This window comes from Sapajus apella, unplaced genomic scaffold, assembly GCF_009761245.1.
Source record: "Sapajus apella isolate SASKATOON/1434 unplaced genomic scaffold, GSC_monkey_1.0 scaffold72, whole genome shotgun sequence".
NCBI classification, from domain to species: Eukaryota; Metazoa; Chordata; class Mammalia; order Primates; family Cebidae; genus Sapajus; species Sapajus apella.
This window is the reverse complement of record NW_022437012.1, coordinates 10,206,362-10,231,506: the sequence shown is the minus strand read 5'-3', so window position 1 is coordinate 10,231,506 and position 25,145 is coordinate 10,206,362. Positions and strand designations below refer to the sequence as shown.

The 25,145-nt window shown below is 42.5% G+C and overlaps 1 protein-coding gene and 1 pseudogene across 5 annotated transcripts in view; both read right to left on the bottom strand.

Moving 5' to 3' along the window:
- ACMSD (aminocarboxymuconate semialdehyde decarboxylase) overlaps nt 1-25,145 on the bottom strand; it is a 63,426-nt gene that overhangs the window by 34,037 nt on the left and 4,244 nt on the right. For 2 of the 5 annotated variants that reach the window (XM_032250671.1, XM_032250673.1), the window contains exons 2-5: nt 24,312-24,356; nt 7,677-7,773; nt 4,988-5,037; nt 2,951-3,187 (exon numbers count right to left, since the gene is read on the bottom strand). In XM_032250671.1, coding sequence (XP_032106562.1) covers nt 2,951-3,187; nt 4,988-5,037; nt 7,677-7,773; nt 24,312-24,356 — 429 coding nt within the window. The remainder of the gene's footprint in view (nt 1-2,950; nt 3,188-4,987; nt 5,038-7,676; nt 7,774-24,311; nt 24,357-25,145) is intronic. The other 3 variants (XM_032250672.1, XM_032250674.1, XM_032250675.1) reach the window with 3 other exon arrangements.
- Nucleotides 17,265-19,241, bottom strand: LOC116531768 (annotated as a pseudogene).

The following is a 25,145-nucleotide window of genomic DNA, read 5'->3' as shown; positions in this document are numbered from 1 at the left end:
CTAGCCAGGCTGATGCAATGTGAGTTGTGTACGTGAGCATTTTTTAAATGGAAAACCAGGTCTGGGACAACAGGGGATTCTGGAAGTGTCACGAAAAGGGTAACTTGAAGAAAGGACTTTTGATTCAACAGGTTCTGGGGAGCAGAAGAGATATAAGCCTTTTAAAGAGAGAGAAGCTAATTGGTTTCTGATAATAGATGTAGGTTGGAAAGAAAATATTGACTTCTTGGGATGGTTTGGGTTTGGCAAAGGTACAAGGTTGGTATCTCAGTGGGATTTGACTCCTCATTTTGACACAACTTCATCCTATGTGCCTTTGGTTGTTCTTTTCTTTTTAAAAATTTTTTTCTTTTAATTTTATTTCTTGTTAATTTTTATGTTCAGGGTACGTGTGCAGGTTTGTTGTATAGGTAAATTATATGTCACAGGGGCTTGGTGTACACATTATTTTATCACCCAGGTAATAACTATAGTACCCAGTAGGTAGTTTTTTGATACCAATCTTCTGTTCAATTCAAATTAACATATTGTTGATCTCCTTCTATATGTGAGGCTTTGTAGAGAATAGAAAAAGAAGTTATACTCTCGCAATTATAACTAACATTGACTGCAAACTTACTATGTGCCACAGCTGTTATGAGAATTTTACAATTATTAACTAGATTAATTTTTTATGAGTTGCACACTTTTACTACCCTCATTTTACAGAGAAGAGAACTAAGGCAGATAGAGGCTAACTTACTCAGGCCTTGTGGCTGATAGATGGTGGAGCTGGGCAGTTGGCATTACCATTCTGTCTGCCTTATACCAGTAACGAAGTTGCTTTTGCACCTGAAAACTTACCTGAGCATGTGTGATTGGGTTTACTCACTAAAAAGGGAGGTGTAGGAGATAAAGGGACAGTTAGACCTTTGGAGTGCCAGGATCACCTTGAAATGACAAAGCCAACTTGGCTCATGATAATTCGTTTCAGCACATTATTGACGCAAGCTAGAGAGCAGAGAGGCAGGCAAACCTTGCTAACCAAACAAATATGCTGCCACCCCCAAGATGTCATGAGTCACCTGGGGACAGGTTGTGCTCCTGAATCCCCTCAGAGACTGGATGTCCCCAAAACAGCCCAGTTAGAATGATTGATGGGTCGAGCTAGTCACACAAATGAAAATATCCATCTGGACCCCAACCGGCTGCTGTTGCTTTCAAAGCCCCTTAGTACTTCATAAGCCCAAATCCAATGAATGCTAAAATGACTTGCAGCTGAAGTCTCGCTCACACTGTGCTGAAACAACTTGGATGTATAAGTAAATAAATCCTCTTTTAAAATTCATTAAAGTTTCTAAAAAACATTCACTGCATCAGCTAAGCCACTGCAGCCAGTAAGCTTCAGGGAGTTCAATATTTTGAGGAACATTAAATCTTTCAAGTCATTAGGAGGCAATTTAACAGGCAATCCCCTGACTGGTGGGCAGTCGCCATAGATACAAACATGGAAAATTTTTTGCCTGTAGTTAGACCTCCATAAATACTAAATGTGTAAATGATCAGTAATCACACTGCCTGGTGAGTCCACAAACATCTAATTAAGTCATTATTGAAGATTTTGCATTTATAATGAAAATAATAGAAAGCAATATTATAATTCTAGGAGGGAAATAAAACATTAAAAAATGCAATTGAGTAAAGAATTATGCATCATGAATCTTAGCACTGAGATGAGAAGGTTTGGTTATAGAAAGAATTGAAAGTGGAGAAAGAAGAAGAAGACTGATGGAGATGACTGAAACTATGGACACTTGAGGTTGGATATTTTAGAAATGAATAGCACTGAATTTTTGAAAATACATTTTACCATGAAATATTTTAAGTATAGAAAGTGTAAATAATAACACAATGAGCATCCATATGCCCACCACCTAGTTTCACCAAATGTTAACATTTTCCAAAATATATGATTTAAAAAGTATCTTAATTACAGATTGGTTAAATAAATCAAAACATAGCCATATATTAGAATATTCTGCAGTTATTTAAAAAGTATGCATTAAAAGAATTTTCACTTATGTTGGAAATTTTTAATTAGCATACAAAATCACATGTGTAACAGAATTTCAGTTTCATTAAAATATAGATATATGCATATCAAAAAAAGTGAATATGTACTATAACAGTGGCAATTTATCTTTGAGAGGCTGGATTATGGATAATGTTTGTTTTCATCTTTATACTTTTCTGTATTTTCCACAATTTCTTTCAAATTATTTTATAATTTTGACAAATGTTAAGTATTTTTTTTCCAAAGCAGATTTTTTTTTTTGAAATGGAGTCTTGCTTTTCTTACCCAGGCTGGAGTGCAGTGGCACAATCTTGGCTCACTGCAACATCCATCTCCTGCGTTGAAGAGATTCTCATGCCTCAGCTTCCCAAGTAGCTGGGACTACAGGCACATGCCACTATGCCTGGCTAATTTTTTTGTATTTTTAGTAGAGACAAGGTTTTGCTATGTTAGTCAGGCTAGTCTCCAATGGCTTCAAGTGATCCACCCGCCTGAGCATCCCAAAGTGCTGGGATCACAGGTGGGAACCACTGCACCTGGCCGAAATATTTTTTTTTTACATGTCATTAACATGATTCTTTTGCACACTGGCTGTGAAGAGGGTATTTTGGCTTCCAAGTGAAAGATTAAAAGGAGGGCAAGGGGGAAGGAAGGACAAGAGATTTCACTGTGTTAACTCAGCGCTGGCCTAGGAACCATTCTACCAGTTCCTCTTTGGAATGGCCCACTCCTTTGTGGGAGCTATTTCCACATCTTTTACCTATATCTGATAAGTCGTGGGCACTGCTATCCCCTCCCAGTGAGGTGGTGCTTCACCTCCTCCCCGCCAGCACCCAGCAGTGTCCCCGGCCCAGGCGCTGGACGGCTGGCGTTGGCTGAGCAGCCCCGCCTACTCACCGCGTAGACAGGAAAGAGCTCCCGCGCGTTCAGGTCCCACTCGTTGACGTGGGAGCCAATTTGGACCCCAGGAAAGCCCAGCTCTTTCACACAGCGCTCCATCTCCTTGACTGCCAGCTCAGGGGCCTGCATGGGCAATGTCCCCAGACCCACAAACCTCCTGGGGTAGTTCGCAACGGTGGTGGCAAGGTCATTGTTTAAAAGCTGGCATAGGTTTAAAGTGTCCTGAGGTTTGGCCTGGTGGAGACAGAAAAGGGAAAACTGCATTGTTGAAAACCTGCTCCCAGCACTTTGGGAGGCCAGGGTGGGCAGATCATGAGGTCAAGAGATCGAGACCATCCTGGTCAACATGGTGAAATCCCGTCTCTACTAAAAATACAAAACATTAGCTGGGCATGGTGGCGCGTGCCTGTAATCCCAGCTACTAAAGAGGCTGAGGCAGGAGAATTGCCTGAACCCAGGAGGCGGAGGTTGCGGTGAGCCGAGATCATGCCATTGCACTCCAGCCTGGGTAACAAGAGCGAAACTCCGTCTCATACAAAAATTAGCTGGGCGTGGTGGCACGTGCCTCTGGTCCTAGCTACGTGGGAGGCTGAGGCGGAAGAATCGCTTGAACCCAGGAGGCAGAGGTTGCGGTGAGCCGAGATTGCTCCACTGCACTCCAGCCTGGCGACAGAGCAAGACTCCGTCTCAAACACACACACACACACACACACACACACACACACACACACACCCTACTTTTAGACATTTGCTCTGAACAGTGCCTCCTTGTGTCTATAATATTTGCAATTTTCAGTGGCTTTACCACATCAGAAAACAGAGGCACAGATTGGGAAAGGTGCTGGCCACCTAAGATCCGGAAGCCAATTTTTGTAAAGCAAAGAAAACTGCAAGTGTATTGCTGATTCATTAGAAAAATTGAGGCCAGAATCAGAAGGGAAGGACACAATTACTGGGCCTGGTATCCTTACACTAGAGATGGAATGAGCATGGGCTATCCCCAACTGCAGAAAGATCTTAATGCCCCCACCCCCCACCTCCCAGGAGGTTAGGCCTAGCCAAGGGCCCCAGGCCACCATCAAGGCACCTCCTTGTCACGTCTCATTGAGGGTGGCCAGGCTGACTCACTGACTTGTCCTGTCCCTGTCTGTCCTCCTCTCTGTCCTTTCTGTTGGCTGTGACATTCAGGACTGTCCTTGGCAAAATGCTGAGGCAGACAAAGTTTGCTGTCTGTTTCCCTAAAGCTCCCTTCTTCACTGTTTTCTTTCTTCTGTCACCCCACTGTCCCCAGCTCACTGCTAGGAATCTGATCCTCTCCTGCAGTCTCAGTTGTTTAGTCAGAGTGGTAGCCAGTCTGATAAATTCAGGCATCTTGAGGTCTCAGGGCACTTTTAAATAGTGAATGCATTCGCAGGAACAGGTAAGGATGGAGTCACTCGCTAATAATGGATTTATGAGCACAGGTTGGAGAAGTGTGTTAGAACAGGTGGTATTTCCATTGCTCCTTAAATCACGAGAGTATCTGCTTGGATGAGCAGGGACTTAGCACGCTCCCAGCTCCGTACAAAAATTTTCCTCTATAGGCTGGAAATCATGCCTGAAACTTTTAGTGCTTGAGATTTATTCACTTGGGAAAGAGCATCCAACTTCAGGATTCTCCTTCTGAGTTGTCTTTTTCCCTTGGAGAGGTAATGTAGTGCGTCATGATTTATCTTCCTACTTCAGCAAGGCATTGTAGGAATGAGCCACCAGACACGTAAGTTCTGGTGGAGATTAAAGCTGGCCTAGAACCACTGTACAGTGGAACTATAATGCAAGTCATATAGCAACATGTGACTACTGGCTACCATACTGGAGCAAAGACTCGGCTGTGAAGACAGTTCTGAGAGGGGACCCTGCTGATGTCTAAAGGGGAGGACAGTTGTTGGGGGTGGTCAGTGGCACTGGTGTCCAGACTTGAGGCATCTGTTCACGTTTTGGGAGCTGGACACGAAACTTAAACACCAAGGAGATGGCTTACGGTTTCACACTCACCCAGTAGCTAAACATGACAGGAACTGTGGAAAGGGCTTGCACTGTTACTCCTAGATTTGGACACAAAGAAAGGCAAAGCTGGTGAGAAGAACAGCCTGGGCACTCCTTCCTTTCCCAAGGCCAAGCGGCAGCCAGCCTCCACCCTAAAGTCCTCCTGCTCTCCCTCCCTGTGTCCCTCTCTCGGTCCCTCCCTAGGCCTCCCTCAGCCCCCAGCCCCAGATTCTAGGGAAATAAGTAAAGGTTGGACACAAATGAGATCATTCAAGGAAAACTAACTGACCCCATTTCTGGAGAGCTATTTCTACCCTCCTTCCTGTGAAATTTTATTTAAGCAAGACTTTTTCAGGTTTTCCATTTTAGGTCATGTACAGCAGAGCATGTCTCTCAGCCACCTTCCCTGCCCCATTAATTCAGCCTCTGAGTGATCCTAGAAGGAGTCCCATGACCTGGAATACCCAGAATGGGACCCTGAGTTTGACTGTAGCATCCAAGATGCCAAGAATCTTTTGTCTTCAAGAGGGCCTACTTCCTAAGGTTGTTGTAGGGATTAAATGAATTAATACATGTTAGGTTCTTAGAATAGTGCCTGGCACAAAGTAAATACTCAGTGAGGGTTGGTCATGACTAATTCTCTCAAGGACAGCCAAGGAATGAAACACACAACAAAAACCAAAGATGACACATGCCCTTTGTTTATCCTGCAGCCATAAGCAGTGATTTCTGACGCCAGTCATTCAAGTCTCATGCTCAATAGTTTTCTCCTTGAAAAGGAGAAAAGGTCCTTGCTGTAGCTCCACATTTCCTACAAAACCTTGCTGTTTGCTGTAGGTCAGGGAAGCATGTTCTTTCTCCAGCTCTCCTCTCACTCCAATATACTTTTAGAACAGGGTGATATATGCTATATTGTGGGGTACTCTACAGAGGTGCTGCAGGTTTTCTGCAAAGTTCAATTTAAATGCCACTAAAATATACTGTTAATTAAAAAGAATTTTTTTAGAGACAGGATCTTGCTCTGCCACCAGGCTGGAGTGCAGTGGTGCAGTCACAGCTCACTGCAGCCTCAAACGTCTGGGCTCAGGTGATCCTCCCACCTCAGCCTCCCGAGTAGCTAGGATGTCAGGTACATGCCACCATCCTTGACTAATTTATTATTATTATTATTATTATTTTGTGGAGACAGGATCTCACTGCGTTACCCAGACTGATCTTGAACTCCTGGGCTCAAGTGATACTCCTGCCTTGGCCTCCTAACACGCTAGGATTATAGGCATGAGCCATCACAGCTGGCTCTATTTTTAATTGTTAAAAAATATATAAAGCAATACCTGGATGAAGGTATCTACAGCTAATTCCAATATGCTGGAGACCACCTACTCATTTTGGGCTGATGGGTTGATTCATTTTCTGCAGACCTTGGAATAAAATGTCTCCTAACATCTCTGTGTATATTTGAACTTCTTATAATTTGTCTTTGATTAGGAAGGTGGAAGTGCTAAACTGTTCTTTTATTTGTGTATTTGAATTGTTTCTTTTCTGGTTGCAATGTTCCACCAATGGAAATGTGTAGTTCTGACAATGTCAGTGGTGGTCAGTTCCCCATCACAGCCCAAGGATGCAGCCCACGTTTGTGTCTGGAAGGCTCAGGCATTTTCTTGGAGCATGCTCTCCTCGGGTGGCACAGTCAGCCAGGCAGTTACAGGTGAAGCATAAAGTGGCCATCATGTCATATTTTAGAAGGACTTTGAAATTTTTTGTTTGTTTGCTTGAGACAGAGTCTCACTTTATCGCCCAGGCTGGAGTGCAGCGGCACGTTGTCAGCTCACTGCAACCTCCATCTCCCTGTTTCAAGTGATTCTTGTGCCTCAGTCTCCTAAGAGTCTAGGATTACAGGCACATGCCAGCATGCCTGGCTAATTTTTGTATTTTTAGTAGAAACAGGGTTTCGCCACGTTGGCCAGGCTGGTCTTGAATTCCTGACCTCAGGTGATCCACCTGCCTCGGCCTCCCAAAGTGCTGGGATTACAGGTGCAAGCCACTGTGCCTGGCCTTAAATTCTTTTAAATTGTGGGGAATCATTTGATTTTTAAATTTAATGTAAAAAGTGCAAGATGTTCTTAGAGCTTGTTAGCAATTCAGCTTTGAAAGTAACACTTCCTAATTCTCTTCTTTCAAATTTCTGGATTGATTTTATTGTAGTGTATTCTGAGATTACACAATTAACTTTGTTTAACTGCTTCTATTTCCACCCCTGATGTGTCAGTGGGAATGTTCTGTGTAGAGTGCAGTGAGACAAACTGCAGAGAGAAATTGGATCTTAAGTCTTACTGAGCAGGCAATTTTCATTCGTAGTTTTGTGATTTCCAATTTTTACTATTTTAATTGATTTTATAATAAGTAAATACTATACATTTGAACTAATTTTTTAAAATAATAAAATGCCTCTTTTATCTTTTTCATGATATAGCATTCAATTTTAAAACAGGGTATAACTCAGATAAAACATTTTGAATATAAACTCTAAAAGCATTGTAGTCGAGGGCCCTGTCCCTCCCCCAGTGAAGCTGGAACAGCCTGTCCTGGCAGAGAAAAGAGGGTTAGAAGTTACCATCATGTAAGGTTGTCAATAAACTTTAAGCACAGACATTGCTTTTACATCAGATGCTAACATTGGTAGCATTTCTTAGAGTACCTTTTTGGTCCATTTCTCTAACACGAACTTCTGGATCCCAGCAATTCTCTTGCACCACTCTGAAGACCTTCCCATCTTTCAACATCTTTCCTTCTCCCTGGGGCAGAAAAACCACATTACTAAAATGTAGTCTAAGCCCACTTGGACTAATCTTTCCTCATGTGCTTTAGAACCTATTTCTTCCCTAATATTTCAAAAGATTTTTACTTAATTCTTGTGGAAGTAGAAATCAGTAATTTAACAAAAATCAGCTTTCTTTCCTCATGCTTTTCTTTGGCCTGGAGTTGAATGGGTGTGCTCTGTGGGTGTCAATGACTGGACACAGAGTTAGCAAGGTTGAGGTTATGTTTCTCTGGGCTGCACGACCGAGAATGGCTGATCACCTTGCTGATCTGAACTCCTGGATTCTAGATCCAAGAGGGTGGCTCAGCGTCTGGAAAATGTTAGAAATATAACATTTAGAATTGAAAAGAACCTTTGAGGTAGACCATCTAGTCCAACCCTCTCATTTTATAGAGAAGCAATGTATGGCTAATGGAAGTATACGATTTGTCAAACAGAGCAGGACCCACTGGTGCCAACACTTGTGGGAGGAGGTGGGCAAAGAATTCAGTCTAGTAGCATGCACAAAATTTGGTGCTGAGTTACTTCTTCCATCAGGCATCATGCTTGCCTGGGTATACTACAATAATTTTTATACATTTTAAATGACAAAAAATTGGCATATATTTATGCTGTACAGCATGATCTTTTGATATATGTGTGCATTCTGGAATGGCTAAATCAAGCTAACTAACATGTCCATCACTTCACATACTTTTTTTTTTTTTTTGAGATGGAGTTTCACTCATGTTACCCAGGCTGGAGTGCAATGGCGCGATCTCGGCTCACCGCAACCTCCGTCTCCTGGGTTCAGGCAATTCTCCTGCCTCAGCTTCCTGAGTAGCTGGGATTATAGGCACGCGCCACCATGCCCAGCTAATTTTTTGTAGTTTTAGTAGAGACGGGGTTTCACCATGTTGACCAGGATGGTCTCGATCTCTTGACCTTGTGATCCACCCGCCTTGGCCTCCCACAGTGCTGGGATTACAGGCTTGAGCCACCGCGCCCGGCCTTAATTTTTTGTATTTTTGGTAGAGACGGGGTTTCACCATGTTGACCAGGATGGTCTCGATCTCTTGACCTCGTGATCCACCAGCCTCAGCCTCCCAAAGTGCTGGGATTACAGGCTTGAGCCACTGCGCCCGGCCGCTTTTTTTTTTTTTTTTTGAGGTGATAACACTTAAAATCTATTCTTTTAGCAATTTTCAAGTATACAATACATTATAGTCACCATATTGTGCAATAGATATGACCTTATTCTTCCTGTCTAACTGAAATTTCATATCCTCTGACCTTCTCAATCTCTCCTCACCCCTTCAGCCCATGGTAATTACCATTTTGCTTGCTTCTTCTATAAGTTAGACTTTTTTAGATTCCACATGTATGCATACTATTTATTTTTCTGTATCTGGCTTATTTCACGTAACATAATGTCCTTCAGTGCTTAACATAATGTCCTTCAGTGCTATTCATGTTGTTGCAAATGACAAGATTTTCTTTTTTAAAGGCTGAATAGTATTTCATTATGTATATATAACCACATTTTCTTTATCCATTCATCCATTGATGGACACTTAGGTTGATTCCGTATCTTGGATATTGTGAATGATGCTGTAATGAACATGGGAATGCAGATACCTCTTTGACATACTGGTTTCATTTCCTCTGCATATATAGCCAGAAGTAGAATTGCTGGATCATATAGAAGTTCTATTTTCAAATTTTTCAGGAAAACATATGATCATATCAATATACACAAAAAAACATGACAAATTCTTACATCCTTTTGTGACTTAAAAAAATAAATTAGATATAGAAGGAATAAAGCTGGGATTGCTGTACATGAACTTTATTGTTTATCAACATAATCCCACAGGTAACATCACACTCAATGGTGAAAATGGTGAAAAGGCGGAAACTTATTTTCTAAGATCAGGAACATGACAAGGGGGCTCACTTTACTTTTGCCACTTCTACTCAACATCATACAGGAAATTCTAGCCAAAGCAATTAAGCAAGAAAAAGAAAGAAAGTTATCTAAATCAGAATGAAAGCAGTTAAATTGTCTCTGTTTGCAGACAACATGGTTTTATATATAGAAAACCCTAAACATTCCACCAAAAAACTGTTTAACTAATAAATTGGGTAAAGTTGCAGAATACAAAATTGGTGTAAAAAGCCAATAGCATTTCCATATGCTAGTAATGCCCTATCTGCAAAAGATGTCAGGAAATCAGTCCCATTTTAAATAATATTTAAAAATACTTAATAATGAATCTAACAAAGAGATGAAAGGTCTGAAAACTATAATACACTGATGAAAAAATTAAAGAAGACACAGACAAATGGAAAGATGGATTAGAAAATTGATATTGTTTAAATGTTCATACTACCCAAAACAATCTATAGATTTAATAAACTCCCTCCCAAAATTTCAATGATGTTTTTCACAGAAATAGAAAAAAGCTCATACATTACATGTAAACCACAAAAGATTTCAAATAGTCAAAGCAATTTGGAGCAAGAAGAACAATGCTGGAGGAACTAAAAACCTTTTGCACAGCAAAGGAAACAATCAGCAAAGTGGAGAGACAGTCTAAGGAACAGGAGAAAATATTTGTAAACCATACATCTGATAAGGAGTTACTATCCAAACTATATAAGGAACTCAAAGAACTCAATGGCAAGAAAACAAATAACTAGGTGATCAAATGGGCAAAGGACCTGAAAAGACATTTCTCAGAATAGATATACAAATGACCAACAGGTATATGAAAACATATTCAACTTCACTAATCATTGAGAAATGAGATATCATCTCATACTTGTTAGGATGGCTGTTGTCAAAAGACAAAAGAGAGTAAATGTTGACAAGGATGCAGAGAAAAAGGAACCCTTGTACGCTCTTATTTGGTACAGCCATTATGGAATACACAGCTTTTTAATACTCAGTGGAGGGGGCCAAACTGAATGGTGTGTAGAACATGGCAGTGACATCTACGTTGGGCCTCCAGTTTGTGATTCCTAAGGAAAAGGGAAAGAACTAGGGCAGGCCCTGGAAATAAAACTGCCTGAATTCAAATTCTTGTTCTGCCACTTATTATGTGACCTTGAGCAAGTTAAACAATATCTCCGAGCTTCAGTTTGTTCATCTTTGAAATAGGGATGATATTGACTTACCTTAAAAAATGAATGTGACTTACATTAAAGGGATTATGTGAGCATGAAATAAGATAATCCATATAAAGCACTTAGTGGAGTATCTGGTTATTATGATTATTCCTTATTAATTTTGTATAGCTAATTAGGGGCTAGACAGTGTTCCTCTGCTTTGAGGGCACACCACCTTTGGTGGTGCTTCAGGGCCTCAAGGTTACCTTTGGGCCCCATAGAATGTCCAGGGGGGTGTGTGATGATCAAAGGCTTTGAGCTCTGCTTGTTGGAGTCCTCTGCCCTTCTTCTCCTTTCTCCTCCTCCTCCTCTTGGCTTGATCGTGAGTTGCATCCAAGCCTTCATCCTTCTACTCCATAGACAAGACCATCCCCATCTCCTGCATGAAGGCTGGATACTTTTAAGTGCTATAGTCTGTTCATTTTTCACATATATGAGGAAGACCTCAGATCCACATTTTATTTCTCAGGGATGGGGAACAAGTCAGTGAGCAAGTTGACTTGCATATTTGTGACAGGTTCCACATACTAACAGAGATGGGTCTCTGACAGCAGGACACCAAGACTGATGTGCTTCAGTTCTGATCCTCAGCTGACCATGCCAGCATCTGAACCACTTTCTAGGTTGGAGAATCTCCTCCAGGAGTCTGGGTGGAGGCAGGGCCTAGCCTCCCTCTGCAGAAGCCCCAATACTTGTCCTCTCTGCCCCAAGCTTGGCCAATCAGTGCTTGGTTTTGCATCAAGTGCTGCAAAAAGACAGGAAGAGTTGAATTTATTCTGCCATTGATTTCAGCATTGGCCATGTACAGTGGCTATTGGCAGTGGTGCTGGCGGCAGTATCCAACTGGGGCAGCAGCCTCCTAGCCAGGCTGTTCCTGTGGTGTTGTCTTGGCTGTGGCTTCAATCATAGGAATTCCCTGAGCTTCTGCATGTTTTCTGAGCTTGATTCCCCAGATACTTTGTAATTCTTGAGGGGGTTAAAAAATTTCAACATATTTCTTTTCTTCTTACACTAATGATTGTTGGTTTCTGTTGCCTGCAACGAAGAGTCCTGACTAATACTGGTTGCACAAATAGGATATAGGAACACATATCTTTTCATTGGACAAAGAAGGGAGAGGAGAGGGGTGATAGTGAAAAAGAAAAAGTTGAGAAACAAACTTTGATTTGGCAAATTGGAGGTTTTATTTATTTTTGCTCCTTGCTGGGAAAGCATAATCACCATAAAATACTCAGTGTAGCAGGGTGCCAAAGAGCACAGTGCATTCAGACAGCTCTGGGTTTAAATCTCATTAAATTACTTACTAGCAGTGGTTACTAGTGAAGTTACAGGCCCTCTGAGTTTAAGCCTCACTTTTTCTGTCTGTAAAATGCGATCATTGTAACTGTCATGCTTGTGGCCATCCAACATCCTTGGAACACATCCTGTGTGTGAAGAAATGTTCACAATTACAAATTCTGCTTTCTTGAGGTAGACTCCAAAATTTGCTTTCCCAGTCTCCCTTGTAATGGGGCACTGACATGTGCCCTGGGCTTTGCCAATTATATGCAACCACTCATTAGTTTTAGGAAGTAGGGACCATGCAGGGTCCACCTGTAGACAGGGGTGTTGTCTAAGGTGTTGAACATGAATGGAGCAGCAGAGGCAACGCTTCTAGTCTCCGATCTCGGCAGCGTTAGCATGAGCATCCTGTCCGTGACAGGGAGTGGCAACACTCGTATCCTTGCTGGAGTGGCTCACCAGGTTGTGATGTGGGCATTGATCATGTTAGCACAGCCTCAGAGCTTTTGATCCCAGGAACTCTATGAGCTGCTTTTCTAATTAAACTAACTAGAGTGGATTCTGTTGTTTGCAATTAAGAATATTGAGTGATAAAGAAGATTCAATCATGGAATGTTTGTAAAGAACTTAGCACCAGGCCAGAGAGCACACTCAATAAATTACAGCCAGATTTTACCATGTATTGTCAACTGCAAGGGAGGAAATTGGGTTTCTCTGGAAGGTGCCTGAGTAACTTTTGATTTCAAACAAAGCAGAGTATCTTAAAGCTGCAATAGATTATTTAGTTCAGCCCTTGCATTTTACCAATAAGTGCATGAGGTACAGTGACTTGTCCAAGACCATATGCTTAGTTGCTATAGAGCCCCGGTTTATGAAGCCATTTTCCATCTCACGAGGCCGATATTTGGTGATTGGTGTCTATGTAGTAGGCTAAAGTTAATTACTATAATTTCTTAAAAAGTTTGATCTTGTGGGGATAGGGGATGCCTGTCATTACATGGCAGGAGAAGTAGACTTATCAAACTTTGCTTTTTCACATTCTTCATGCTAGATCCATGGTAAGAAAAATGAATGGTAGCAAGTCAGTAGAACTCTTTCTGAGTAAAAGTCACCGCAGAGCAGCTGTGCCCCTATAATAAGCCTCCAATTCTCATTGGTTTTTCAGCCAGAATTTTGAGAGCTGACAGCCATTGTAAGAAATCAATCCCTGATTTCTGTTGCTTTGCATTCAGGAACTCAGTATCCCTGCAGGGCTGTGGATGTGCCTCAGAGGTCAGCATTTGCTGCTGGAGGAGGAAACAGGGATTTCTTGGGTCCTGTTTTTTTTTTAACATTGATCTCAGCATCAACCAAGATCTTAAACTAAACTAATAACAAGTAATGAGAGCAAGCTGCTTTAATTTACAACTAGAACCCAATCTCATTTTTTCTCTAAACTCTCAAAAGAAAATTGTTTTTGTTTTTTTTTTTTCTTTTTTTGAGACAGAGTTTAGCTCTTGTTACCCAGGCTGGAGTGCAATGGCGCAATCTCAGCTCACCACAACCTCTGCCTCCTGGTTTCAAGCAATTCTCCTGCCTTAGCCTCCCGAGTAGCTGGGACTACAGGCATGCGCCACCATGCCCAGCTAATTTTTGTATGTTTAGTAGAGACCGGGCTTCACCATGTTGACCAGGATGGTCTTGATCTCTTGACCTCGTGATCTACCTGCCTCGGCCTCCCAAAGTGCTGGATTTATAGGTGTGAGCCACCACGCCCGGCTGAAAATTAAGTTTTTTTAAAAAAAGAATTCCTCCATGCAACTATTACTATCCAGATAACATATTTTAAATACATCTCTAATATTTTTAAAGCCAGAACTTCACCTTGGAGTCTGATTCCTAGGGCACCTAACCTGTAAACTTCTGAATTTTAAGTTCTAGTTCTAATACTATCCCCAAACAAGCCCAAATATGGCTGGTATTTCAAATATCTGTTACTGCATGTATCATCAGAAATGTATGTTCTTCTTTTTTTTCCTTTCTAAAAATTGAGATGGAGTCTTGCTCTGTTGTCCAGGCTGGAGTGCAGTGGTGGGATCTTGGCTCACTACAATCTCTGCCTTCTGGGTTCAAGTGATTCTTCCACCTCAGCCTCCCAAATAGCCGGGATTGCAGGTATGTGCCACCAGACCTGGCTGATTTTTGTATTTATAGTAGAGACGTGGTTTCACCATGATGGCCAGGCTGGTCTTGAACTCCTGGTGCCACGTGATCCGCCCTCTTTGATTTCCCAAAATGCTAGGATTACAGGTGTGAGCCACCATGCCCAGCCAGAAATGTATTTTGAAACTCAGTCTTTTACCATCAGATTTCCATTCTCCTCCCTGTCCTCCCAGTGCCCACTCAAGCAATCCCTCTAGTACACATCAGCTGCCATGCTGGTGGGGCTTGAGGTGCAGAGTTGGCAGAAATGGCCCAGACCTTGTCACCAGGAAGCAACCTCTGTAGTCACTGCAACTCCCACATTCCCAGGTTCTGAAGGACAGCCCCTCCGGGAGGCCCTACTACAACCAACCCAAACTGGATTTGCTCAGCCTGTTGCTCTTCTCAGCCCCTGGCCTGCTTTTCCCCCTGGGTTGGTGGCTTCTATCCTTCAAGCTGACCTTACTTTTCTCATTGGTCTTAGAGTACATCATTTTTCCCTTCCTTCTGCCTGATAGGCCACCATCCAATCCATTTCCTAATACCATTGATTCTGTCTCCAGAATATTGCCTACAATGGCTGGTCCACTTCTCTCCACCTCCACTGCTCAGGCTTGTCCCATGCCCTCATCCTCTCTCTCTCTGAACGATTGCTCAGCCTCCAGTCCCATTTCCCTGCTTCCATTCTGGCTCTCTTTCAACATAGTCTCCACAAAGCAGTCACAGTAAACTTAAAAATCCTCAACTCAGATCTTGTCACTGCCCCACTTAAAACTCTTGAATAGATTCCCATTTCCCTGAAGGTAAAATCCAAACTCCTTAACCTGGCCTGTAAGGCCCTGCATGATCTCACCTCTGCCTACCTCCATAACTTCCTCATGATTACACCTTTATAAATAATCTCTTTATGAACTCTTTTCAAAGTAGTCTGATTTAAGTGTGCCATTTGTTTTCTATTTGGAACCTGATTCAGCTAGCTTTAAAAACCGTTACTATAACATACTAATAATACTCTGTCATTTCTTTTCTTTCTTTCTTTTTTTTTTTTTTTTTTTTACTGTTTTGACACAATTTATTCAGAAGTTTAAAAGTTAAAATGTGGGCATTTTCCCGTAAAACAAATCATTTCCTGCCACCCCCTAACAAAAAGACTCTCCTAACACTGCAGTTATTTCTCTATCTCTTGAACTCCTGGCGCCAAGTGATCCGCCTTCTTTGATTTCCCAAAATGCCGGGATTACAGGTGTGAGCCACCGCTTACCACACACTCTTGCAAAACACACAGGAATCAACACCCCAACTATTTGGTAATACAAAGAGACTACAAAGTTACACAAAAGAATCTCATTTACTTCCTTTTCACTAGCAGGCTGTGAATGAAAGTTTGAGAGGCAAACACATCATCTTGAAGAGTTGAGACTTCCTTAACCTTTTTTTCTTCCTCTAAGAGGTTAAAACCCAAAGCAGTTTCATTGACAACTGTAACTCTGATACTCCATTTTTCTTTTCTGAATGGCTAAGCTAGGAGATACTTTCCTTTCAAAGCTGATCTTCACAACCTCAAGACTGGCAGAAAGCAGGCTCCCAGCTGCAGCTCGGCCACAATGCTCTGCAATAGGCAAAATTCCCACACAGGTGCAAATGATGCTTTAAGAGTTATCAAAACTTTTTAAAAAAGTAATAATGCATTAATATGGAGCCTCTACATTTTTCTCTAAAGGGGGTGGCAGCTGTGAAACAGAAGGCACTTTGTGCTAAAATTCAGAGTCTCTCATGAGAGAACGCCACAGCAGAGAGACCCAATCTGCCTAACTTGCAGGCGACCTTTTAGGGTGGGGAGGAGTATCCTCCAGGAAGGCATCTGCAAAGGAAAAAACTGTAACCATAATTCCAAGGCAAAATGGCTAAAGTTGGGCGAGAAGAAGTACCGAGAGAAGAGACAAAACATGGTTGCACCAAGGACTGAGGAGTGAACTTTACAAAGACTTGTCAGCTGGCTCTGTACTTCTATTGGGCTGGTTCCCTCACCACCTCCAAAGAGGTTCTGGAGACCTTGCAGGGACAGGAACAGCACCTTAGCCAAGAGGATTCCAAGCCTCCTGCCTCTGCCTGGGTTCTCCTTGTTAGGTTCCCAAGTAATAAACTGAGTTCCCATTGGCAGTACTTGCAGGTATTGCTGGTCCACGGCAACATCTGTTTTAGGGGTTTTCTGGTACAGTCGTGAAGAGAAAGTGAGGATTTTCCACATGATCCGGGATTCCTTGGCAATTCCCAAAGGCTTTCTGGGCCTTCTAAGAGCAGCAGTGGATCAAGCTGGTAACGCCCATCAACACTCAGAAAAGCAGCATGGGTATTTTATATTGGGGGCAGAGAGGAGATAAATCAATGGACTGATAGTCTTTATCTTAGTACCATAAATAAAGTGCACCCTGAATGGAGGCTATAAGCCACTCTCCTGAGGCTGAGGTATGGGCAGAAACTTCCATCACCCCCCTCAGGGTGGCAGATCATTTCCTTCAGCCAGGATACTGGCTGCTGAGACTGTCATTATTGCTTTATTTCCTTAGTACTATGGGACTTTTAGCTATAAAGGAAAAAGAAATACTTGGTGGGCTTGGCAGACAGCATGTCACAAAATCACAGGAACTGGCTGATATTCGATGACCATACACGACAATCTCAATAATGTTGGATGGTGGCTGTTTTTCCCCTTCTTTCTGATGAACTTAGGAAAGCTCAAGTTGTTTTGAAAACACCTATCGAATTGGCTCATGATGCTTCAGAAGAAGCAGGAAAGCTGTTTATGACCAATGCAGTAGAAATGGTTGTCTTCGTTTATGTTTTCAGATGGATTATGGGAGAAAATCCTCTTATTATCACATTTCAGGAGACTTTACTATGACATATTCGTGGGTTACATCAACTTCTCAGAAGCTCTTCAAGAGTGTGAGAGGAAAAGCATGATGTTGCACAAAGAACTCTGCTCCACGTAGGATTCTGTGGCAAGAGTACTATTTTGCTGCTTTCATGTAGGAAGGTATTGCCCCCCTTGCAGTCAGACCCTCAAAGTGTTTGTATGTGTAATTGATGAAGATCTAGTCTTTGTTCTTGTAGTCAGTCTCGGGGTGATTACTTGTGGCCACTGTTGGCTTAAGATTCTGGAAACTCACAGAAGTTTGAGGTATCATCAATGCTTTTGATTTCAATAGATGTTGCAGTAGGTCTCTCTCTGATATGTTCCCAGTCAACGCCCTCAAAAAAATAGTTACTTTTGATTTCCTCAACTCCAGGAGCTCCAATTCTACGATCCCATTCACAGCAGAATCTGAAAATTAGATCCTTGGCTTTCTCAGAGATGGGAACTTCTGGAGGAAAAGTTACAGTTTCTTTCCAGTTCATCACTTTCTTATATGTCTCTTGAGGAGTCTCAGAACAGAAAGGTGGGTAGTCGATGAGCATCTCATACATGATCACCCCAAGCAACCACCAATCACAGAGCTTGTTGTACCCGGTCTGCATGGACACTTCAGGAGCAGTGTAGTCAGGAGTGCCTACTGTGGAGAAGGCTAGCTGACGTCTATTTCTTTTCCAGGTTTCTGCTTTCCTTTTGGAGTTCATATTCTGGAAAGTGAAATCACTGGGGAGGCTGTGGTTCAGATTCCTATAAAATTCTGTCCTGTGTGCTTTTTTCAGTCCTGTGCAAAGACCAAAGTCAGAAAGTTTCACATGGCCCTTGCTGTCCAAGAGAAGGTTGTCTGGTTTGATGTCTCTGTGGATGAATCCAAGTTGGTGAATAGAGTCTATGGCTAATACTGTTTCTGCTATGTAAAACTGAGTCTCTTCTTCTGTCAGAGTGTCTTTTTTCATCAACAAGGTCATCATGTCCCCTCTAGGCAGGAACTCCACGATTAGGTAGAGGTTTAGCTTATCCTGAAAACTATAGAATATTTTCACAACACAAACTGTCTGCCTCCACTGGAATGTCACGCTCTGCACAAATGTGGCCAACCTGCTCTTTTTCAAGCGTATCTGCTTTACGGAGTATTTTCATTGCATACACATGCCCCGTATCTTTCTTCTGAACAAGCCGTACCTCACCAAATGCTCCTCTGCCTTTTACTTTTAAGGACTCAAAATCTTCCAATCCAAGTCTTGTTCTCTTCAAATGAAGAAACTCTGTTTCCTTCCGAGCATGTGCTGATCTTCTGAGTCATTTCTCCTCATCTTTTAGGCCTTCTTCTTCCATCACCTTTTCTAACTTCTTTTGTCTCATTTCTCATTCTTCATGTTGAGCGATAAGGTTGCTATAAAAATTCTCCAGTGTCACTTTGGTCATTGTCACCCTTTCTTTTGTGTGGTTACTCACGGATGAGCAAGGTGTTGAGCCTGTCATTGCCATGGCAGGGCCCTGGGAGAGGCAGGGCTGGGGGCGGTGGAGAGCCACAGACACCCCTTCGGCCAGTAGTCACTACGTGAAGGCTGGCGAAGTCCCGGTGGCGGCAGCCAATGAGCCAAAGACCGGAGGGGACGCGTGAGGGGCTCTGAGACAGGGGCGATGGGCAGTTGCGCATGAGGACAACAGGAAGCGTTCCAACTGCTGGAAAAGACGGGAGGGATAAGGGGCCAAGGCAGCCCGATCCCCTGCCACGGAGATGGGCTCTACTCTGTCATTTCTAAAGGTGCATTCTTATTTAAGTAAAACCATAGGAAAAGGTCTAGAAAGATACCCACCAAACTGCTAATAGGAATTACTTTTGAGAAGATATACACATAACCAACAAACATGAAAAAATGCTCCACATTATTGATCATCAGAAAAATGCAAATCAAAACCTCAGTGAGATACCATCTCATACCAGTCAGAATGACCATTATTAAAAAGTCAGAAAATAGCAGATGCTTGTGAGGCTGTGGAGAAAAGGGAATGTGGACCAGGTGCGGTGGCTCACACCTGTAATCCCAGCACTTTGGGAGGCCAAGACAGGCAGATCACCTGAGGTCAGGAGTTTGAGACCAGCCTGGCCAACATGGAGAAACCCCATCTCTACTAAAAATACAAAAATTAGCTGGGCATGGTGGCGCATGCCTGTAGTCCTAGCTACTCAGGAGCCTGAGGCAAGAGAATCACTTGAACCCAGGAGAAAGAGGTTGCAGTGAGTCAAGATGATGCCACTGCACTCCAGCCTGGGTGACAGAGTGAGACTTCTTCACACACACACACACACACACACACACACACACATGCACACACACACATACACACACACACACACACACACAGAATGCTTCTACACTGTTGGGCGGAATGTAAATTAGTTTAGCTACTGTGGAAAGCAATTTGGAGATTTCTCAAAGAACTTAAAATTGCTATTCACCTAGCAATCCAATTACTGGATATATATCCAGAAGAAAATAAATCGTTCTACCAAAAAGACACATGCACCTGTATGTTCATCACAGCACTATTCACAATATCAAAGACATGGAATCAACCTGGGTGCTCATAACAATGAACTGGATAAGGAAATGTAGTATTCCATGTATATTCCATGTACATCATGGAATACTATGCAGCCATAAAAAATGATGAAGTCATATATCCTTGCGGCAACACAGATGCACCTGGAGGCCATTATCCTAATCAAATTAACACAGGAACAGAAAACCAAATACTGCATGTTTTCACTTAGAAATGGAAGCTAAACATTGGGTTTACGTGGACATAAAGATGGCAAAAAGAGACACTGGGGACTACCAGAAGGGACAAGGAGGGTGAGGACGAGGCCTTAGAAACTGACTATTTCCAGTAGTTACTATGCTCAGTACCTGGGTGACGGGATCATTGTACTCCTAAACCTCAGCGTCACTTGATATACCCAGGTAACAAACCTACACATGTATCCTTTGAACCTAAAATAAAAGTTGAAATTATTTTTAAAAAAGGAAGTACTTTTGAGAACAGGGAGTGCTGGTCCAAGAGTATTGTAGCTTTATCTCTAATGACGTGAATCTAAAAAGGAGCATTTATTCAAATATTACTTATATAATAATAATAAATTACTCTTAAAAATAAAAATATTTGAGGGTATTGGACTAGATCAGTGACTTTCAGCCAGTTTTGGCTGTGACCCCACATTAAGAAATCTGTTTTTTGGCCTGGCGCATTGGCTCACATCTGTAATCCTAGCACTTTGGGGGGCCAAGGCAGGTGGAAAACTTGAGGTCAGGAGTTAGAGACCAGCTTGACCAACATAGTGAAACCCTGTCTTTACTAAAAATACAAAATTAGCGGAGCATGATGGCACATGCCTATAATCCCAGCTACTTGGGAGGCTGAGACAGGAGAATTGCTTGAACCTAGAAGATGGAGGTTGCAGTGAGCCACGATCATGCCACTGCACTCCAGCCTGGGCAACAAGAGCGAAACTCCATCTCAGAACAACAATAAAAAAGAAACCTATTTTTCATTGTCATTCACAATACCCATATATATCTATTTGTACAGATACAAACTGAGACAGAAGTTTCATGAAACAATATTTACCCTTACCATAAGCAGTGCATTCTGCTATTTTGTTTTGCAATCTATTTCATTTTTTAAGGGGGTTAGTACTTCGACATATGAATTTGGGGGAGACACAAATATAGTTGATAATGGTGAGGAGTTCGACGGGATAATGTGGGTAAAAATGCTAAGTGTGATGTAAATGTTTGCGTGTCTGTGTGTGTGTGTGTGTGTGTGTGTGTGTGTGTGGTGTGTGTGTTCCCAAGGCCCTGGGATGAACTCAGTATGTGTTTCTAGATACTGTTGACCTACAGCTTTGAAATGGGCCCATGTCTGCCCTCCTGAGATGGAGGCTTTAAAATGCTCCCAGGTGTCCTTGCCATCATGGTACAATTCTGTCACCAGCCCATGCAGCTCCTGGCAGGTTGTCATACAAACCAAGGACTGACCTGCTACTTATACTTTTATAAATATTCAATCAAAAGACAAATGATGTTTTTCAATTCTGAGCAAGGCTTTACCATGACAAACAACTACCTCTCTGTTTGGGGAACACTGAAAAACCAAGAGTTAAGAAGAGAAATGCAGCAAACCAGAGAAATGTTTTTGAAAGAACTTTCAGAGAACAGGAATCTCCAGGATAAGTCAATCCTGGGGGTAGAAAATATTTCTTCACTAAAGGAACATAGGTGGATAAGAATCCTGGATTTTCTCATTGCACTTGGCCTAATTTGCATAATCATATACATTTGCATGTTATTTACATTTGCATATTATTTTCTATGGACTTGAGAATCCCTGACCACTGTAATTATGAAAAATACAGACTGAGTCTGTTTTGGTTTGCGTTGTTTTGTTGTTGAGAGAGAGGGAGTGTGTCAGTCTTTTGTCCTATTTGATTACCATTGTATCAAATTTTGCTGGAAATAAGTAAGTCAGTAGATGTGACTGGAAAAAAATTCCTTCTTGTTTTCTTTTGGAGATTTGGCTACTAAGTTTATGAAATTTCTGGATATTAAAACAAAATGAAATGAAGGCCATTCAAATCCTATATTGAGGGACATGGAGTAAGAAAAGAAAATCACAGCTGCCTGTCCTTGCAGCTGGGGCTTCCTAACAGCTTTGCCGTCGGCTGCATTCATATACTTTCCCTCAGAGAGACTTGAGGCCAGCATAGAGCATCAGCTTCCAGGCTAGGAGCAAGCACTTTGAATGGGAGAAGTGAAGCACAGTGTTTGAATTGGCACTTAGTGGACCCATTGAAGAAGGTGAGGATGAGCTGTCCCAGAGACAGTGATGTTTAAAACTCTTTAGTGGTTCCCCACTGTCTTCAAGATCAAGTTCAAAGCCCTAAGTCCGTTTTGGTGCCTAAACCCCTAAATCCCTCATGGCCCTGTCTGATGAGGTTTCTGGCCTCCTCTCCAGCTTCTTGCCTCTGCTTTGCTCTCCCTTCTCTTGCCTGCCTCTCTCTGTTCTCCACAGAGCAACCAACGTGGTCTTTTAAAGCCACTAAGACCCTCCGAAGAATTTGCATTGTTTTGAGAATACAATCCAGACTCTTTCGCATGCCCTGCAAGTCCCCATGTGGCTGGGCCTCTGTCTACCTTGCCAGCCCCGTTTCTTACTGTCTCCCTTTCACTCCATTTCAGCCACATTGCCCTCCTTTCTGTTCCTTGAACACTTCAACTCTTTACCCCTTGGCCTTTGTAACTTCTGTTCCCCCAGCCAGGAACACTTTTCCAGGTGTTCCCTTCTCACCCTCAAAGCCTTTGCCAGGTCACTGTCCAGCCAGCCAGTCTCTTGCTTTCTATCACATTACTGCTTTATATTCCATTCTCTGAATTGATCATGTTGACTTTTGAACCCTGGAATCTGAGCACCCTCAGAGCAGAGACTATGTCTATCTCGTTCACCAGTATATTCCCAGTGTCTAGATTGGTGGGCCTAACATAAAACAAGTTTCAATAAAAATTAGTGACTCAGTGAATGAATGAATGTATGAGAACCAGTGGTTCTCAAACTTGAATGTGCTACTTTGGGAGGCTGAAGTGGGAGGACCCTGGGCCACATAGTGAGAACCCCTGTCTAAAAAATAAAATAAAAAAATTAGCTGAGCATGGTGGTGTGCACCTATAGTCTCAGCTACTTGGGAAGCTGAGACAGGAAGATTGCTTAAGCCCGGGAATTGGAGGCTGCAGTGAACTGTGATTGTATCACTGCAGTCCAGCTGAGCAATAAAGCGAGACCGTGACCTTAAAAAAAATTAATAATTAAAAAAAATCTTGAATGTTCATCAGAATCACCAAGAGGCTTGTTAAAACACGTTGCTTCCCCTACCTCTAGAGTTTGGATTTGGTAGGACTGGGGTAGGGCCCGAGAATTTGCATTTCTCCCAAGTTCCCCGATGACGCTGAACCTGCTAATTGTGGGACCACAGTTTGAGAAATGCTGGTACCATCCATAGCTAAGTGCTTGAATTCTGGGCTCACATATATTTAATATTTCATGACTTTGTTCCCTGTCTTCTTTTCCTAGAACATGGTTTCCTTATTCCTTGGGCAAACCTTCCCACCTGCTTCAAGATGTGGGATGGGCATCACTTCCTCCAGAAGGCCATGTCTGATCCATGGTGCCCAAATCTCTGCCCCTTAGCACCCGGTGCAAAGGGAGTCCTAACCTTTCCAGGCTGCATTGGGTTAACCCTGCACGTTAACTGGATTTTCAGACCATGAGTCCTCCAGAGCCCGCATTAGTCATGTCTGTGTGCCCACTGGAAGCTCAGGGATATTCCTTCTGAACCCTGAAAGGGTATATGATGGTATATGATGCCTCTGAAAATGAAGTCAGAACCACACCCTGGGCAGAGCTAGACTTCCAGCTCACTTTCAGGCCTCATTTCCAGAAGGCTTTGCCCACAAGCCTTCTTTTTGCTTTTTCCTTTTACCAACTCAACCCTTAGTTACGTTGTCTCCTCCCCTTTGTCTCCAATGTTTAATTTCTCCAGCTTGTGCTCAAACCTAACTGTTCCATTTATTTTGGTCAGCCTTAATGTACTATAATAACCTGTAGAGAGCACTAGGTCACTTCCTTGAACTAGGTCAGTAAATGCTAAAATTGACTGGTGGCGGGGGAGGGGGGGAGAGAGAGAGAGAGAGAACGAGAGACTTTCTAATGGGCTCTCAAATTCTAATTTTACTTCCTAAATACTGCTCTTTGAAGCCTTCTCCATTTTTCCCAATTATTCTGAGAAATCTCAGTGCTGTTCCCTTGCCTACAACAAAGCTAATACATGGGCAGAAGAGTGGGGTTCCCTGGAGGCCCAGCCTGCAGTGAGGTATCCCATGGCCCAGCTGTCCCTGAGTCCTACTGATGCTCATGCTTTGGAAGAAACTCACCTTGCTGTGGTGTTGGAGCTGCACCCAGCCTCCATAGCCAAACCTCTGCAGTGGGGAGAAGCACAGTTAGAGTCACGGAGCAAAGACTGGGCTGCAATCAAGGGGCATCCTTAGCGCAGAGGATCCTGAGCTCCATCTTTCAAGCACTGCCTTTGCATTTTCCCCATACCCATGTAGCGCTTATTCAACATTTACAATTAAATTCACTTACATTTTTCCTCCAATATATTTATATAGGAAGAAAAATTCTGTATCTCAGCAGTGCTGGTTTTATCTTTTCCCTTAATGCAGCTTGAATTTTTAAAATGAAGATTAACATGAAAAAATATTTGTTCATGTACCATCTAAAATCATTTCACAGGCCACCAGGAGTACATCGCCCCCAAGGACCACTTTTTGGGAAATATACTGCTCTTCAAGCTGTGGGTTGCAATCCCTGAGTAGATTGTGATATCAGTTTAGTGGATAGAGACTCAAACATTTTAAAACAGGAAATAGTGTAGGTAGCAGATGCTGTTGGTGTCCCACTCATACCCCTTGGCTTTGACACTTCTGTGCATGCTAGCCCACCTCCATCAGCCAGCGTCTGCATTTCATTGGTTGAGGCTTTCCCCTGAAACCTGCTTTGATCAAGCCATCCTAACATGTCAGAAGTACTAGAAAATTAGCCCCCTGCATTCCCTCGGCCCAACAGCCCTTAACAGATAATTGACGGAGTTGTATATAAATACACCGAACACACCATACCACCCCACCTCGGTCAGGATAATGCGGAGATGAGGCACACATTCTGCTCTGGAATATAAACCTTTCACTGGCTGCCCTATTTTCCCT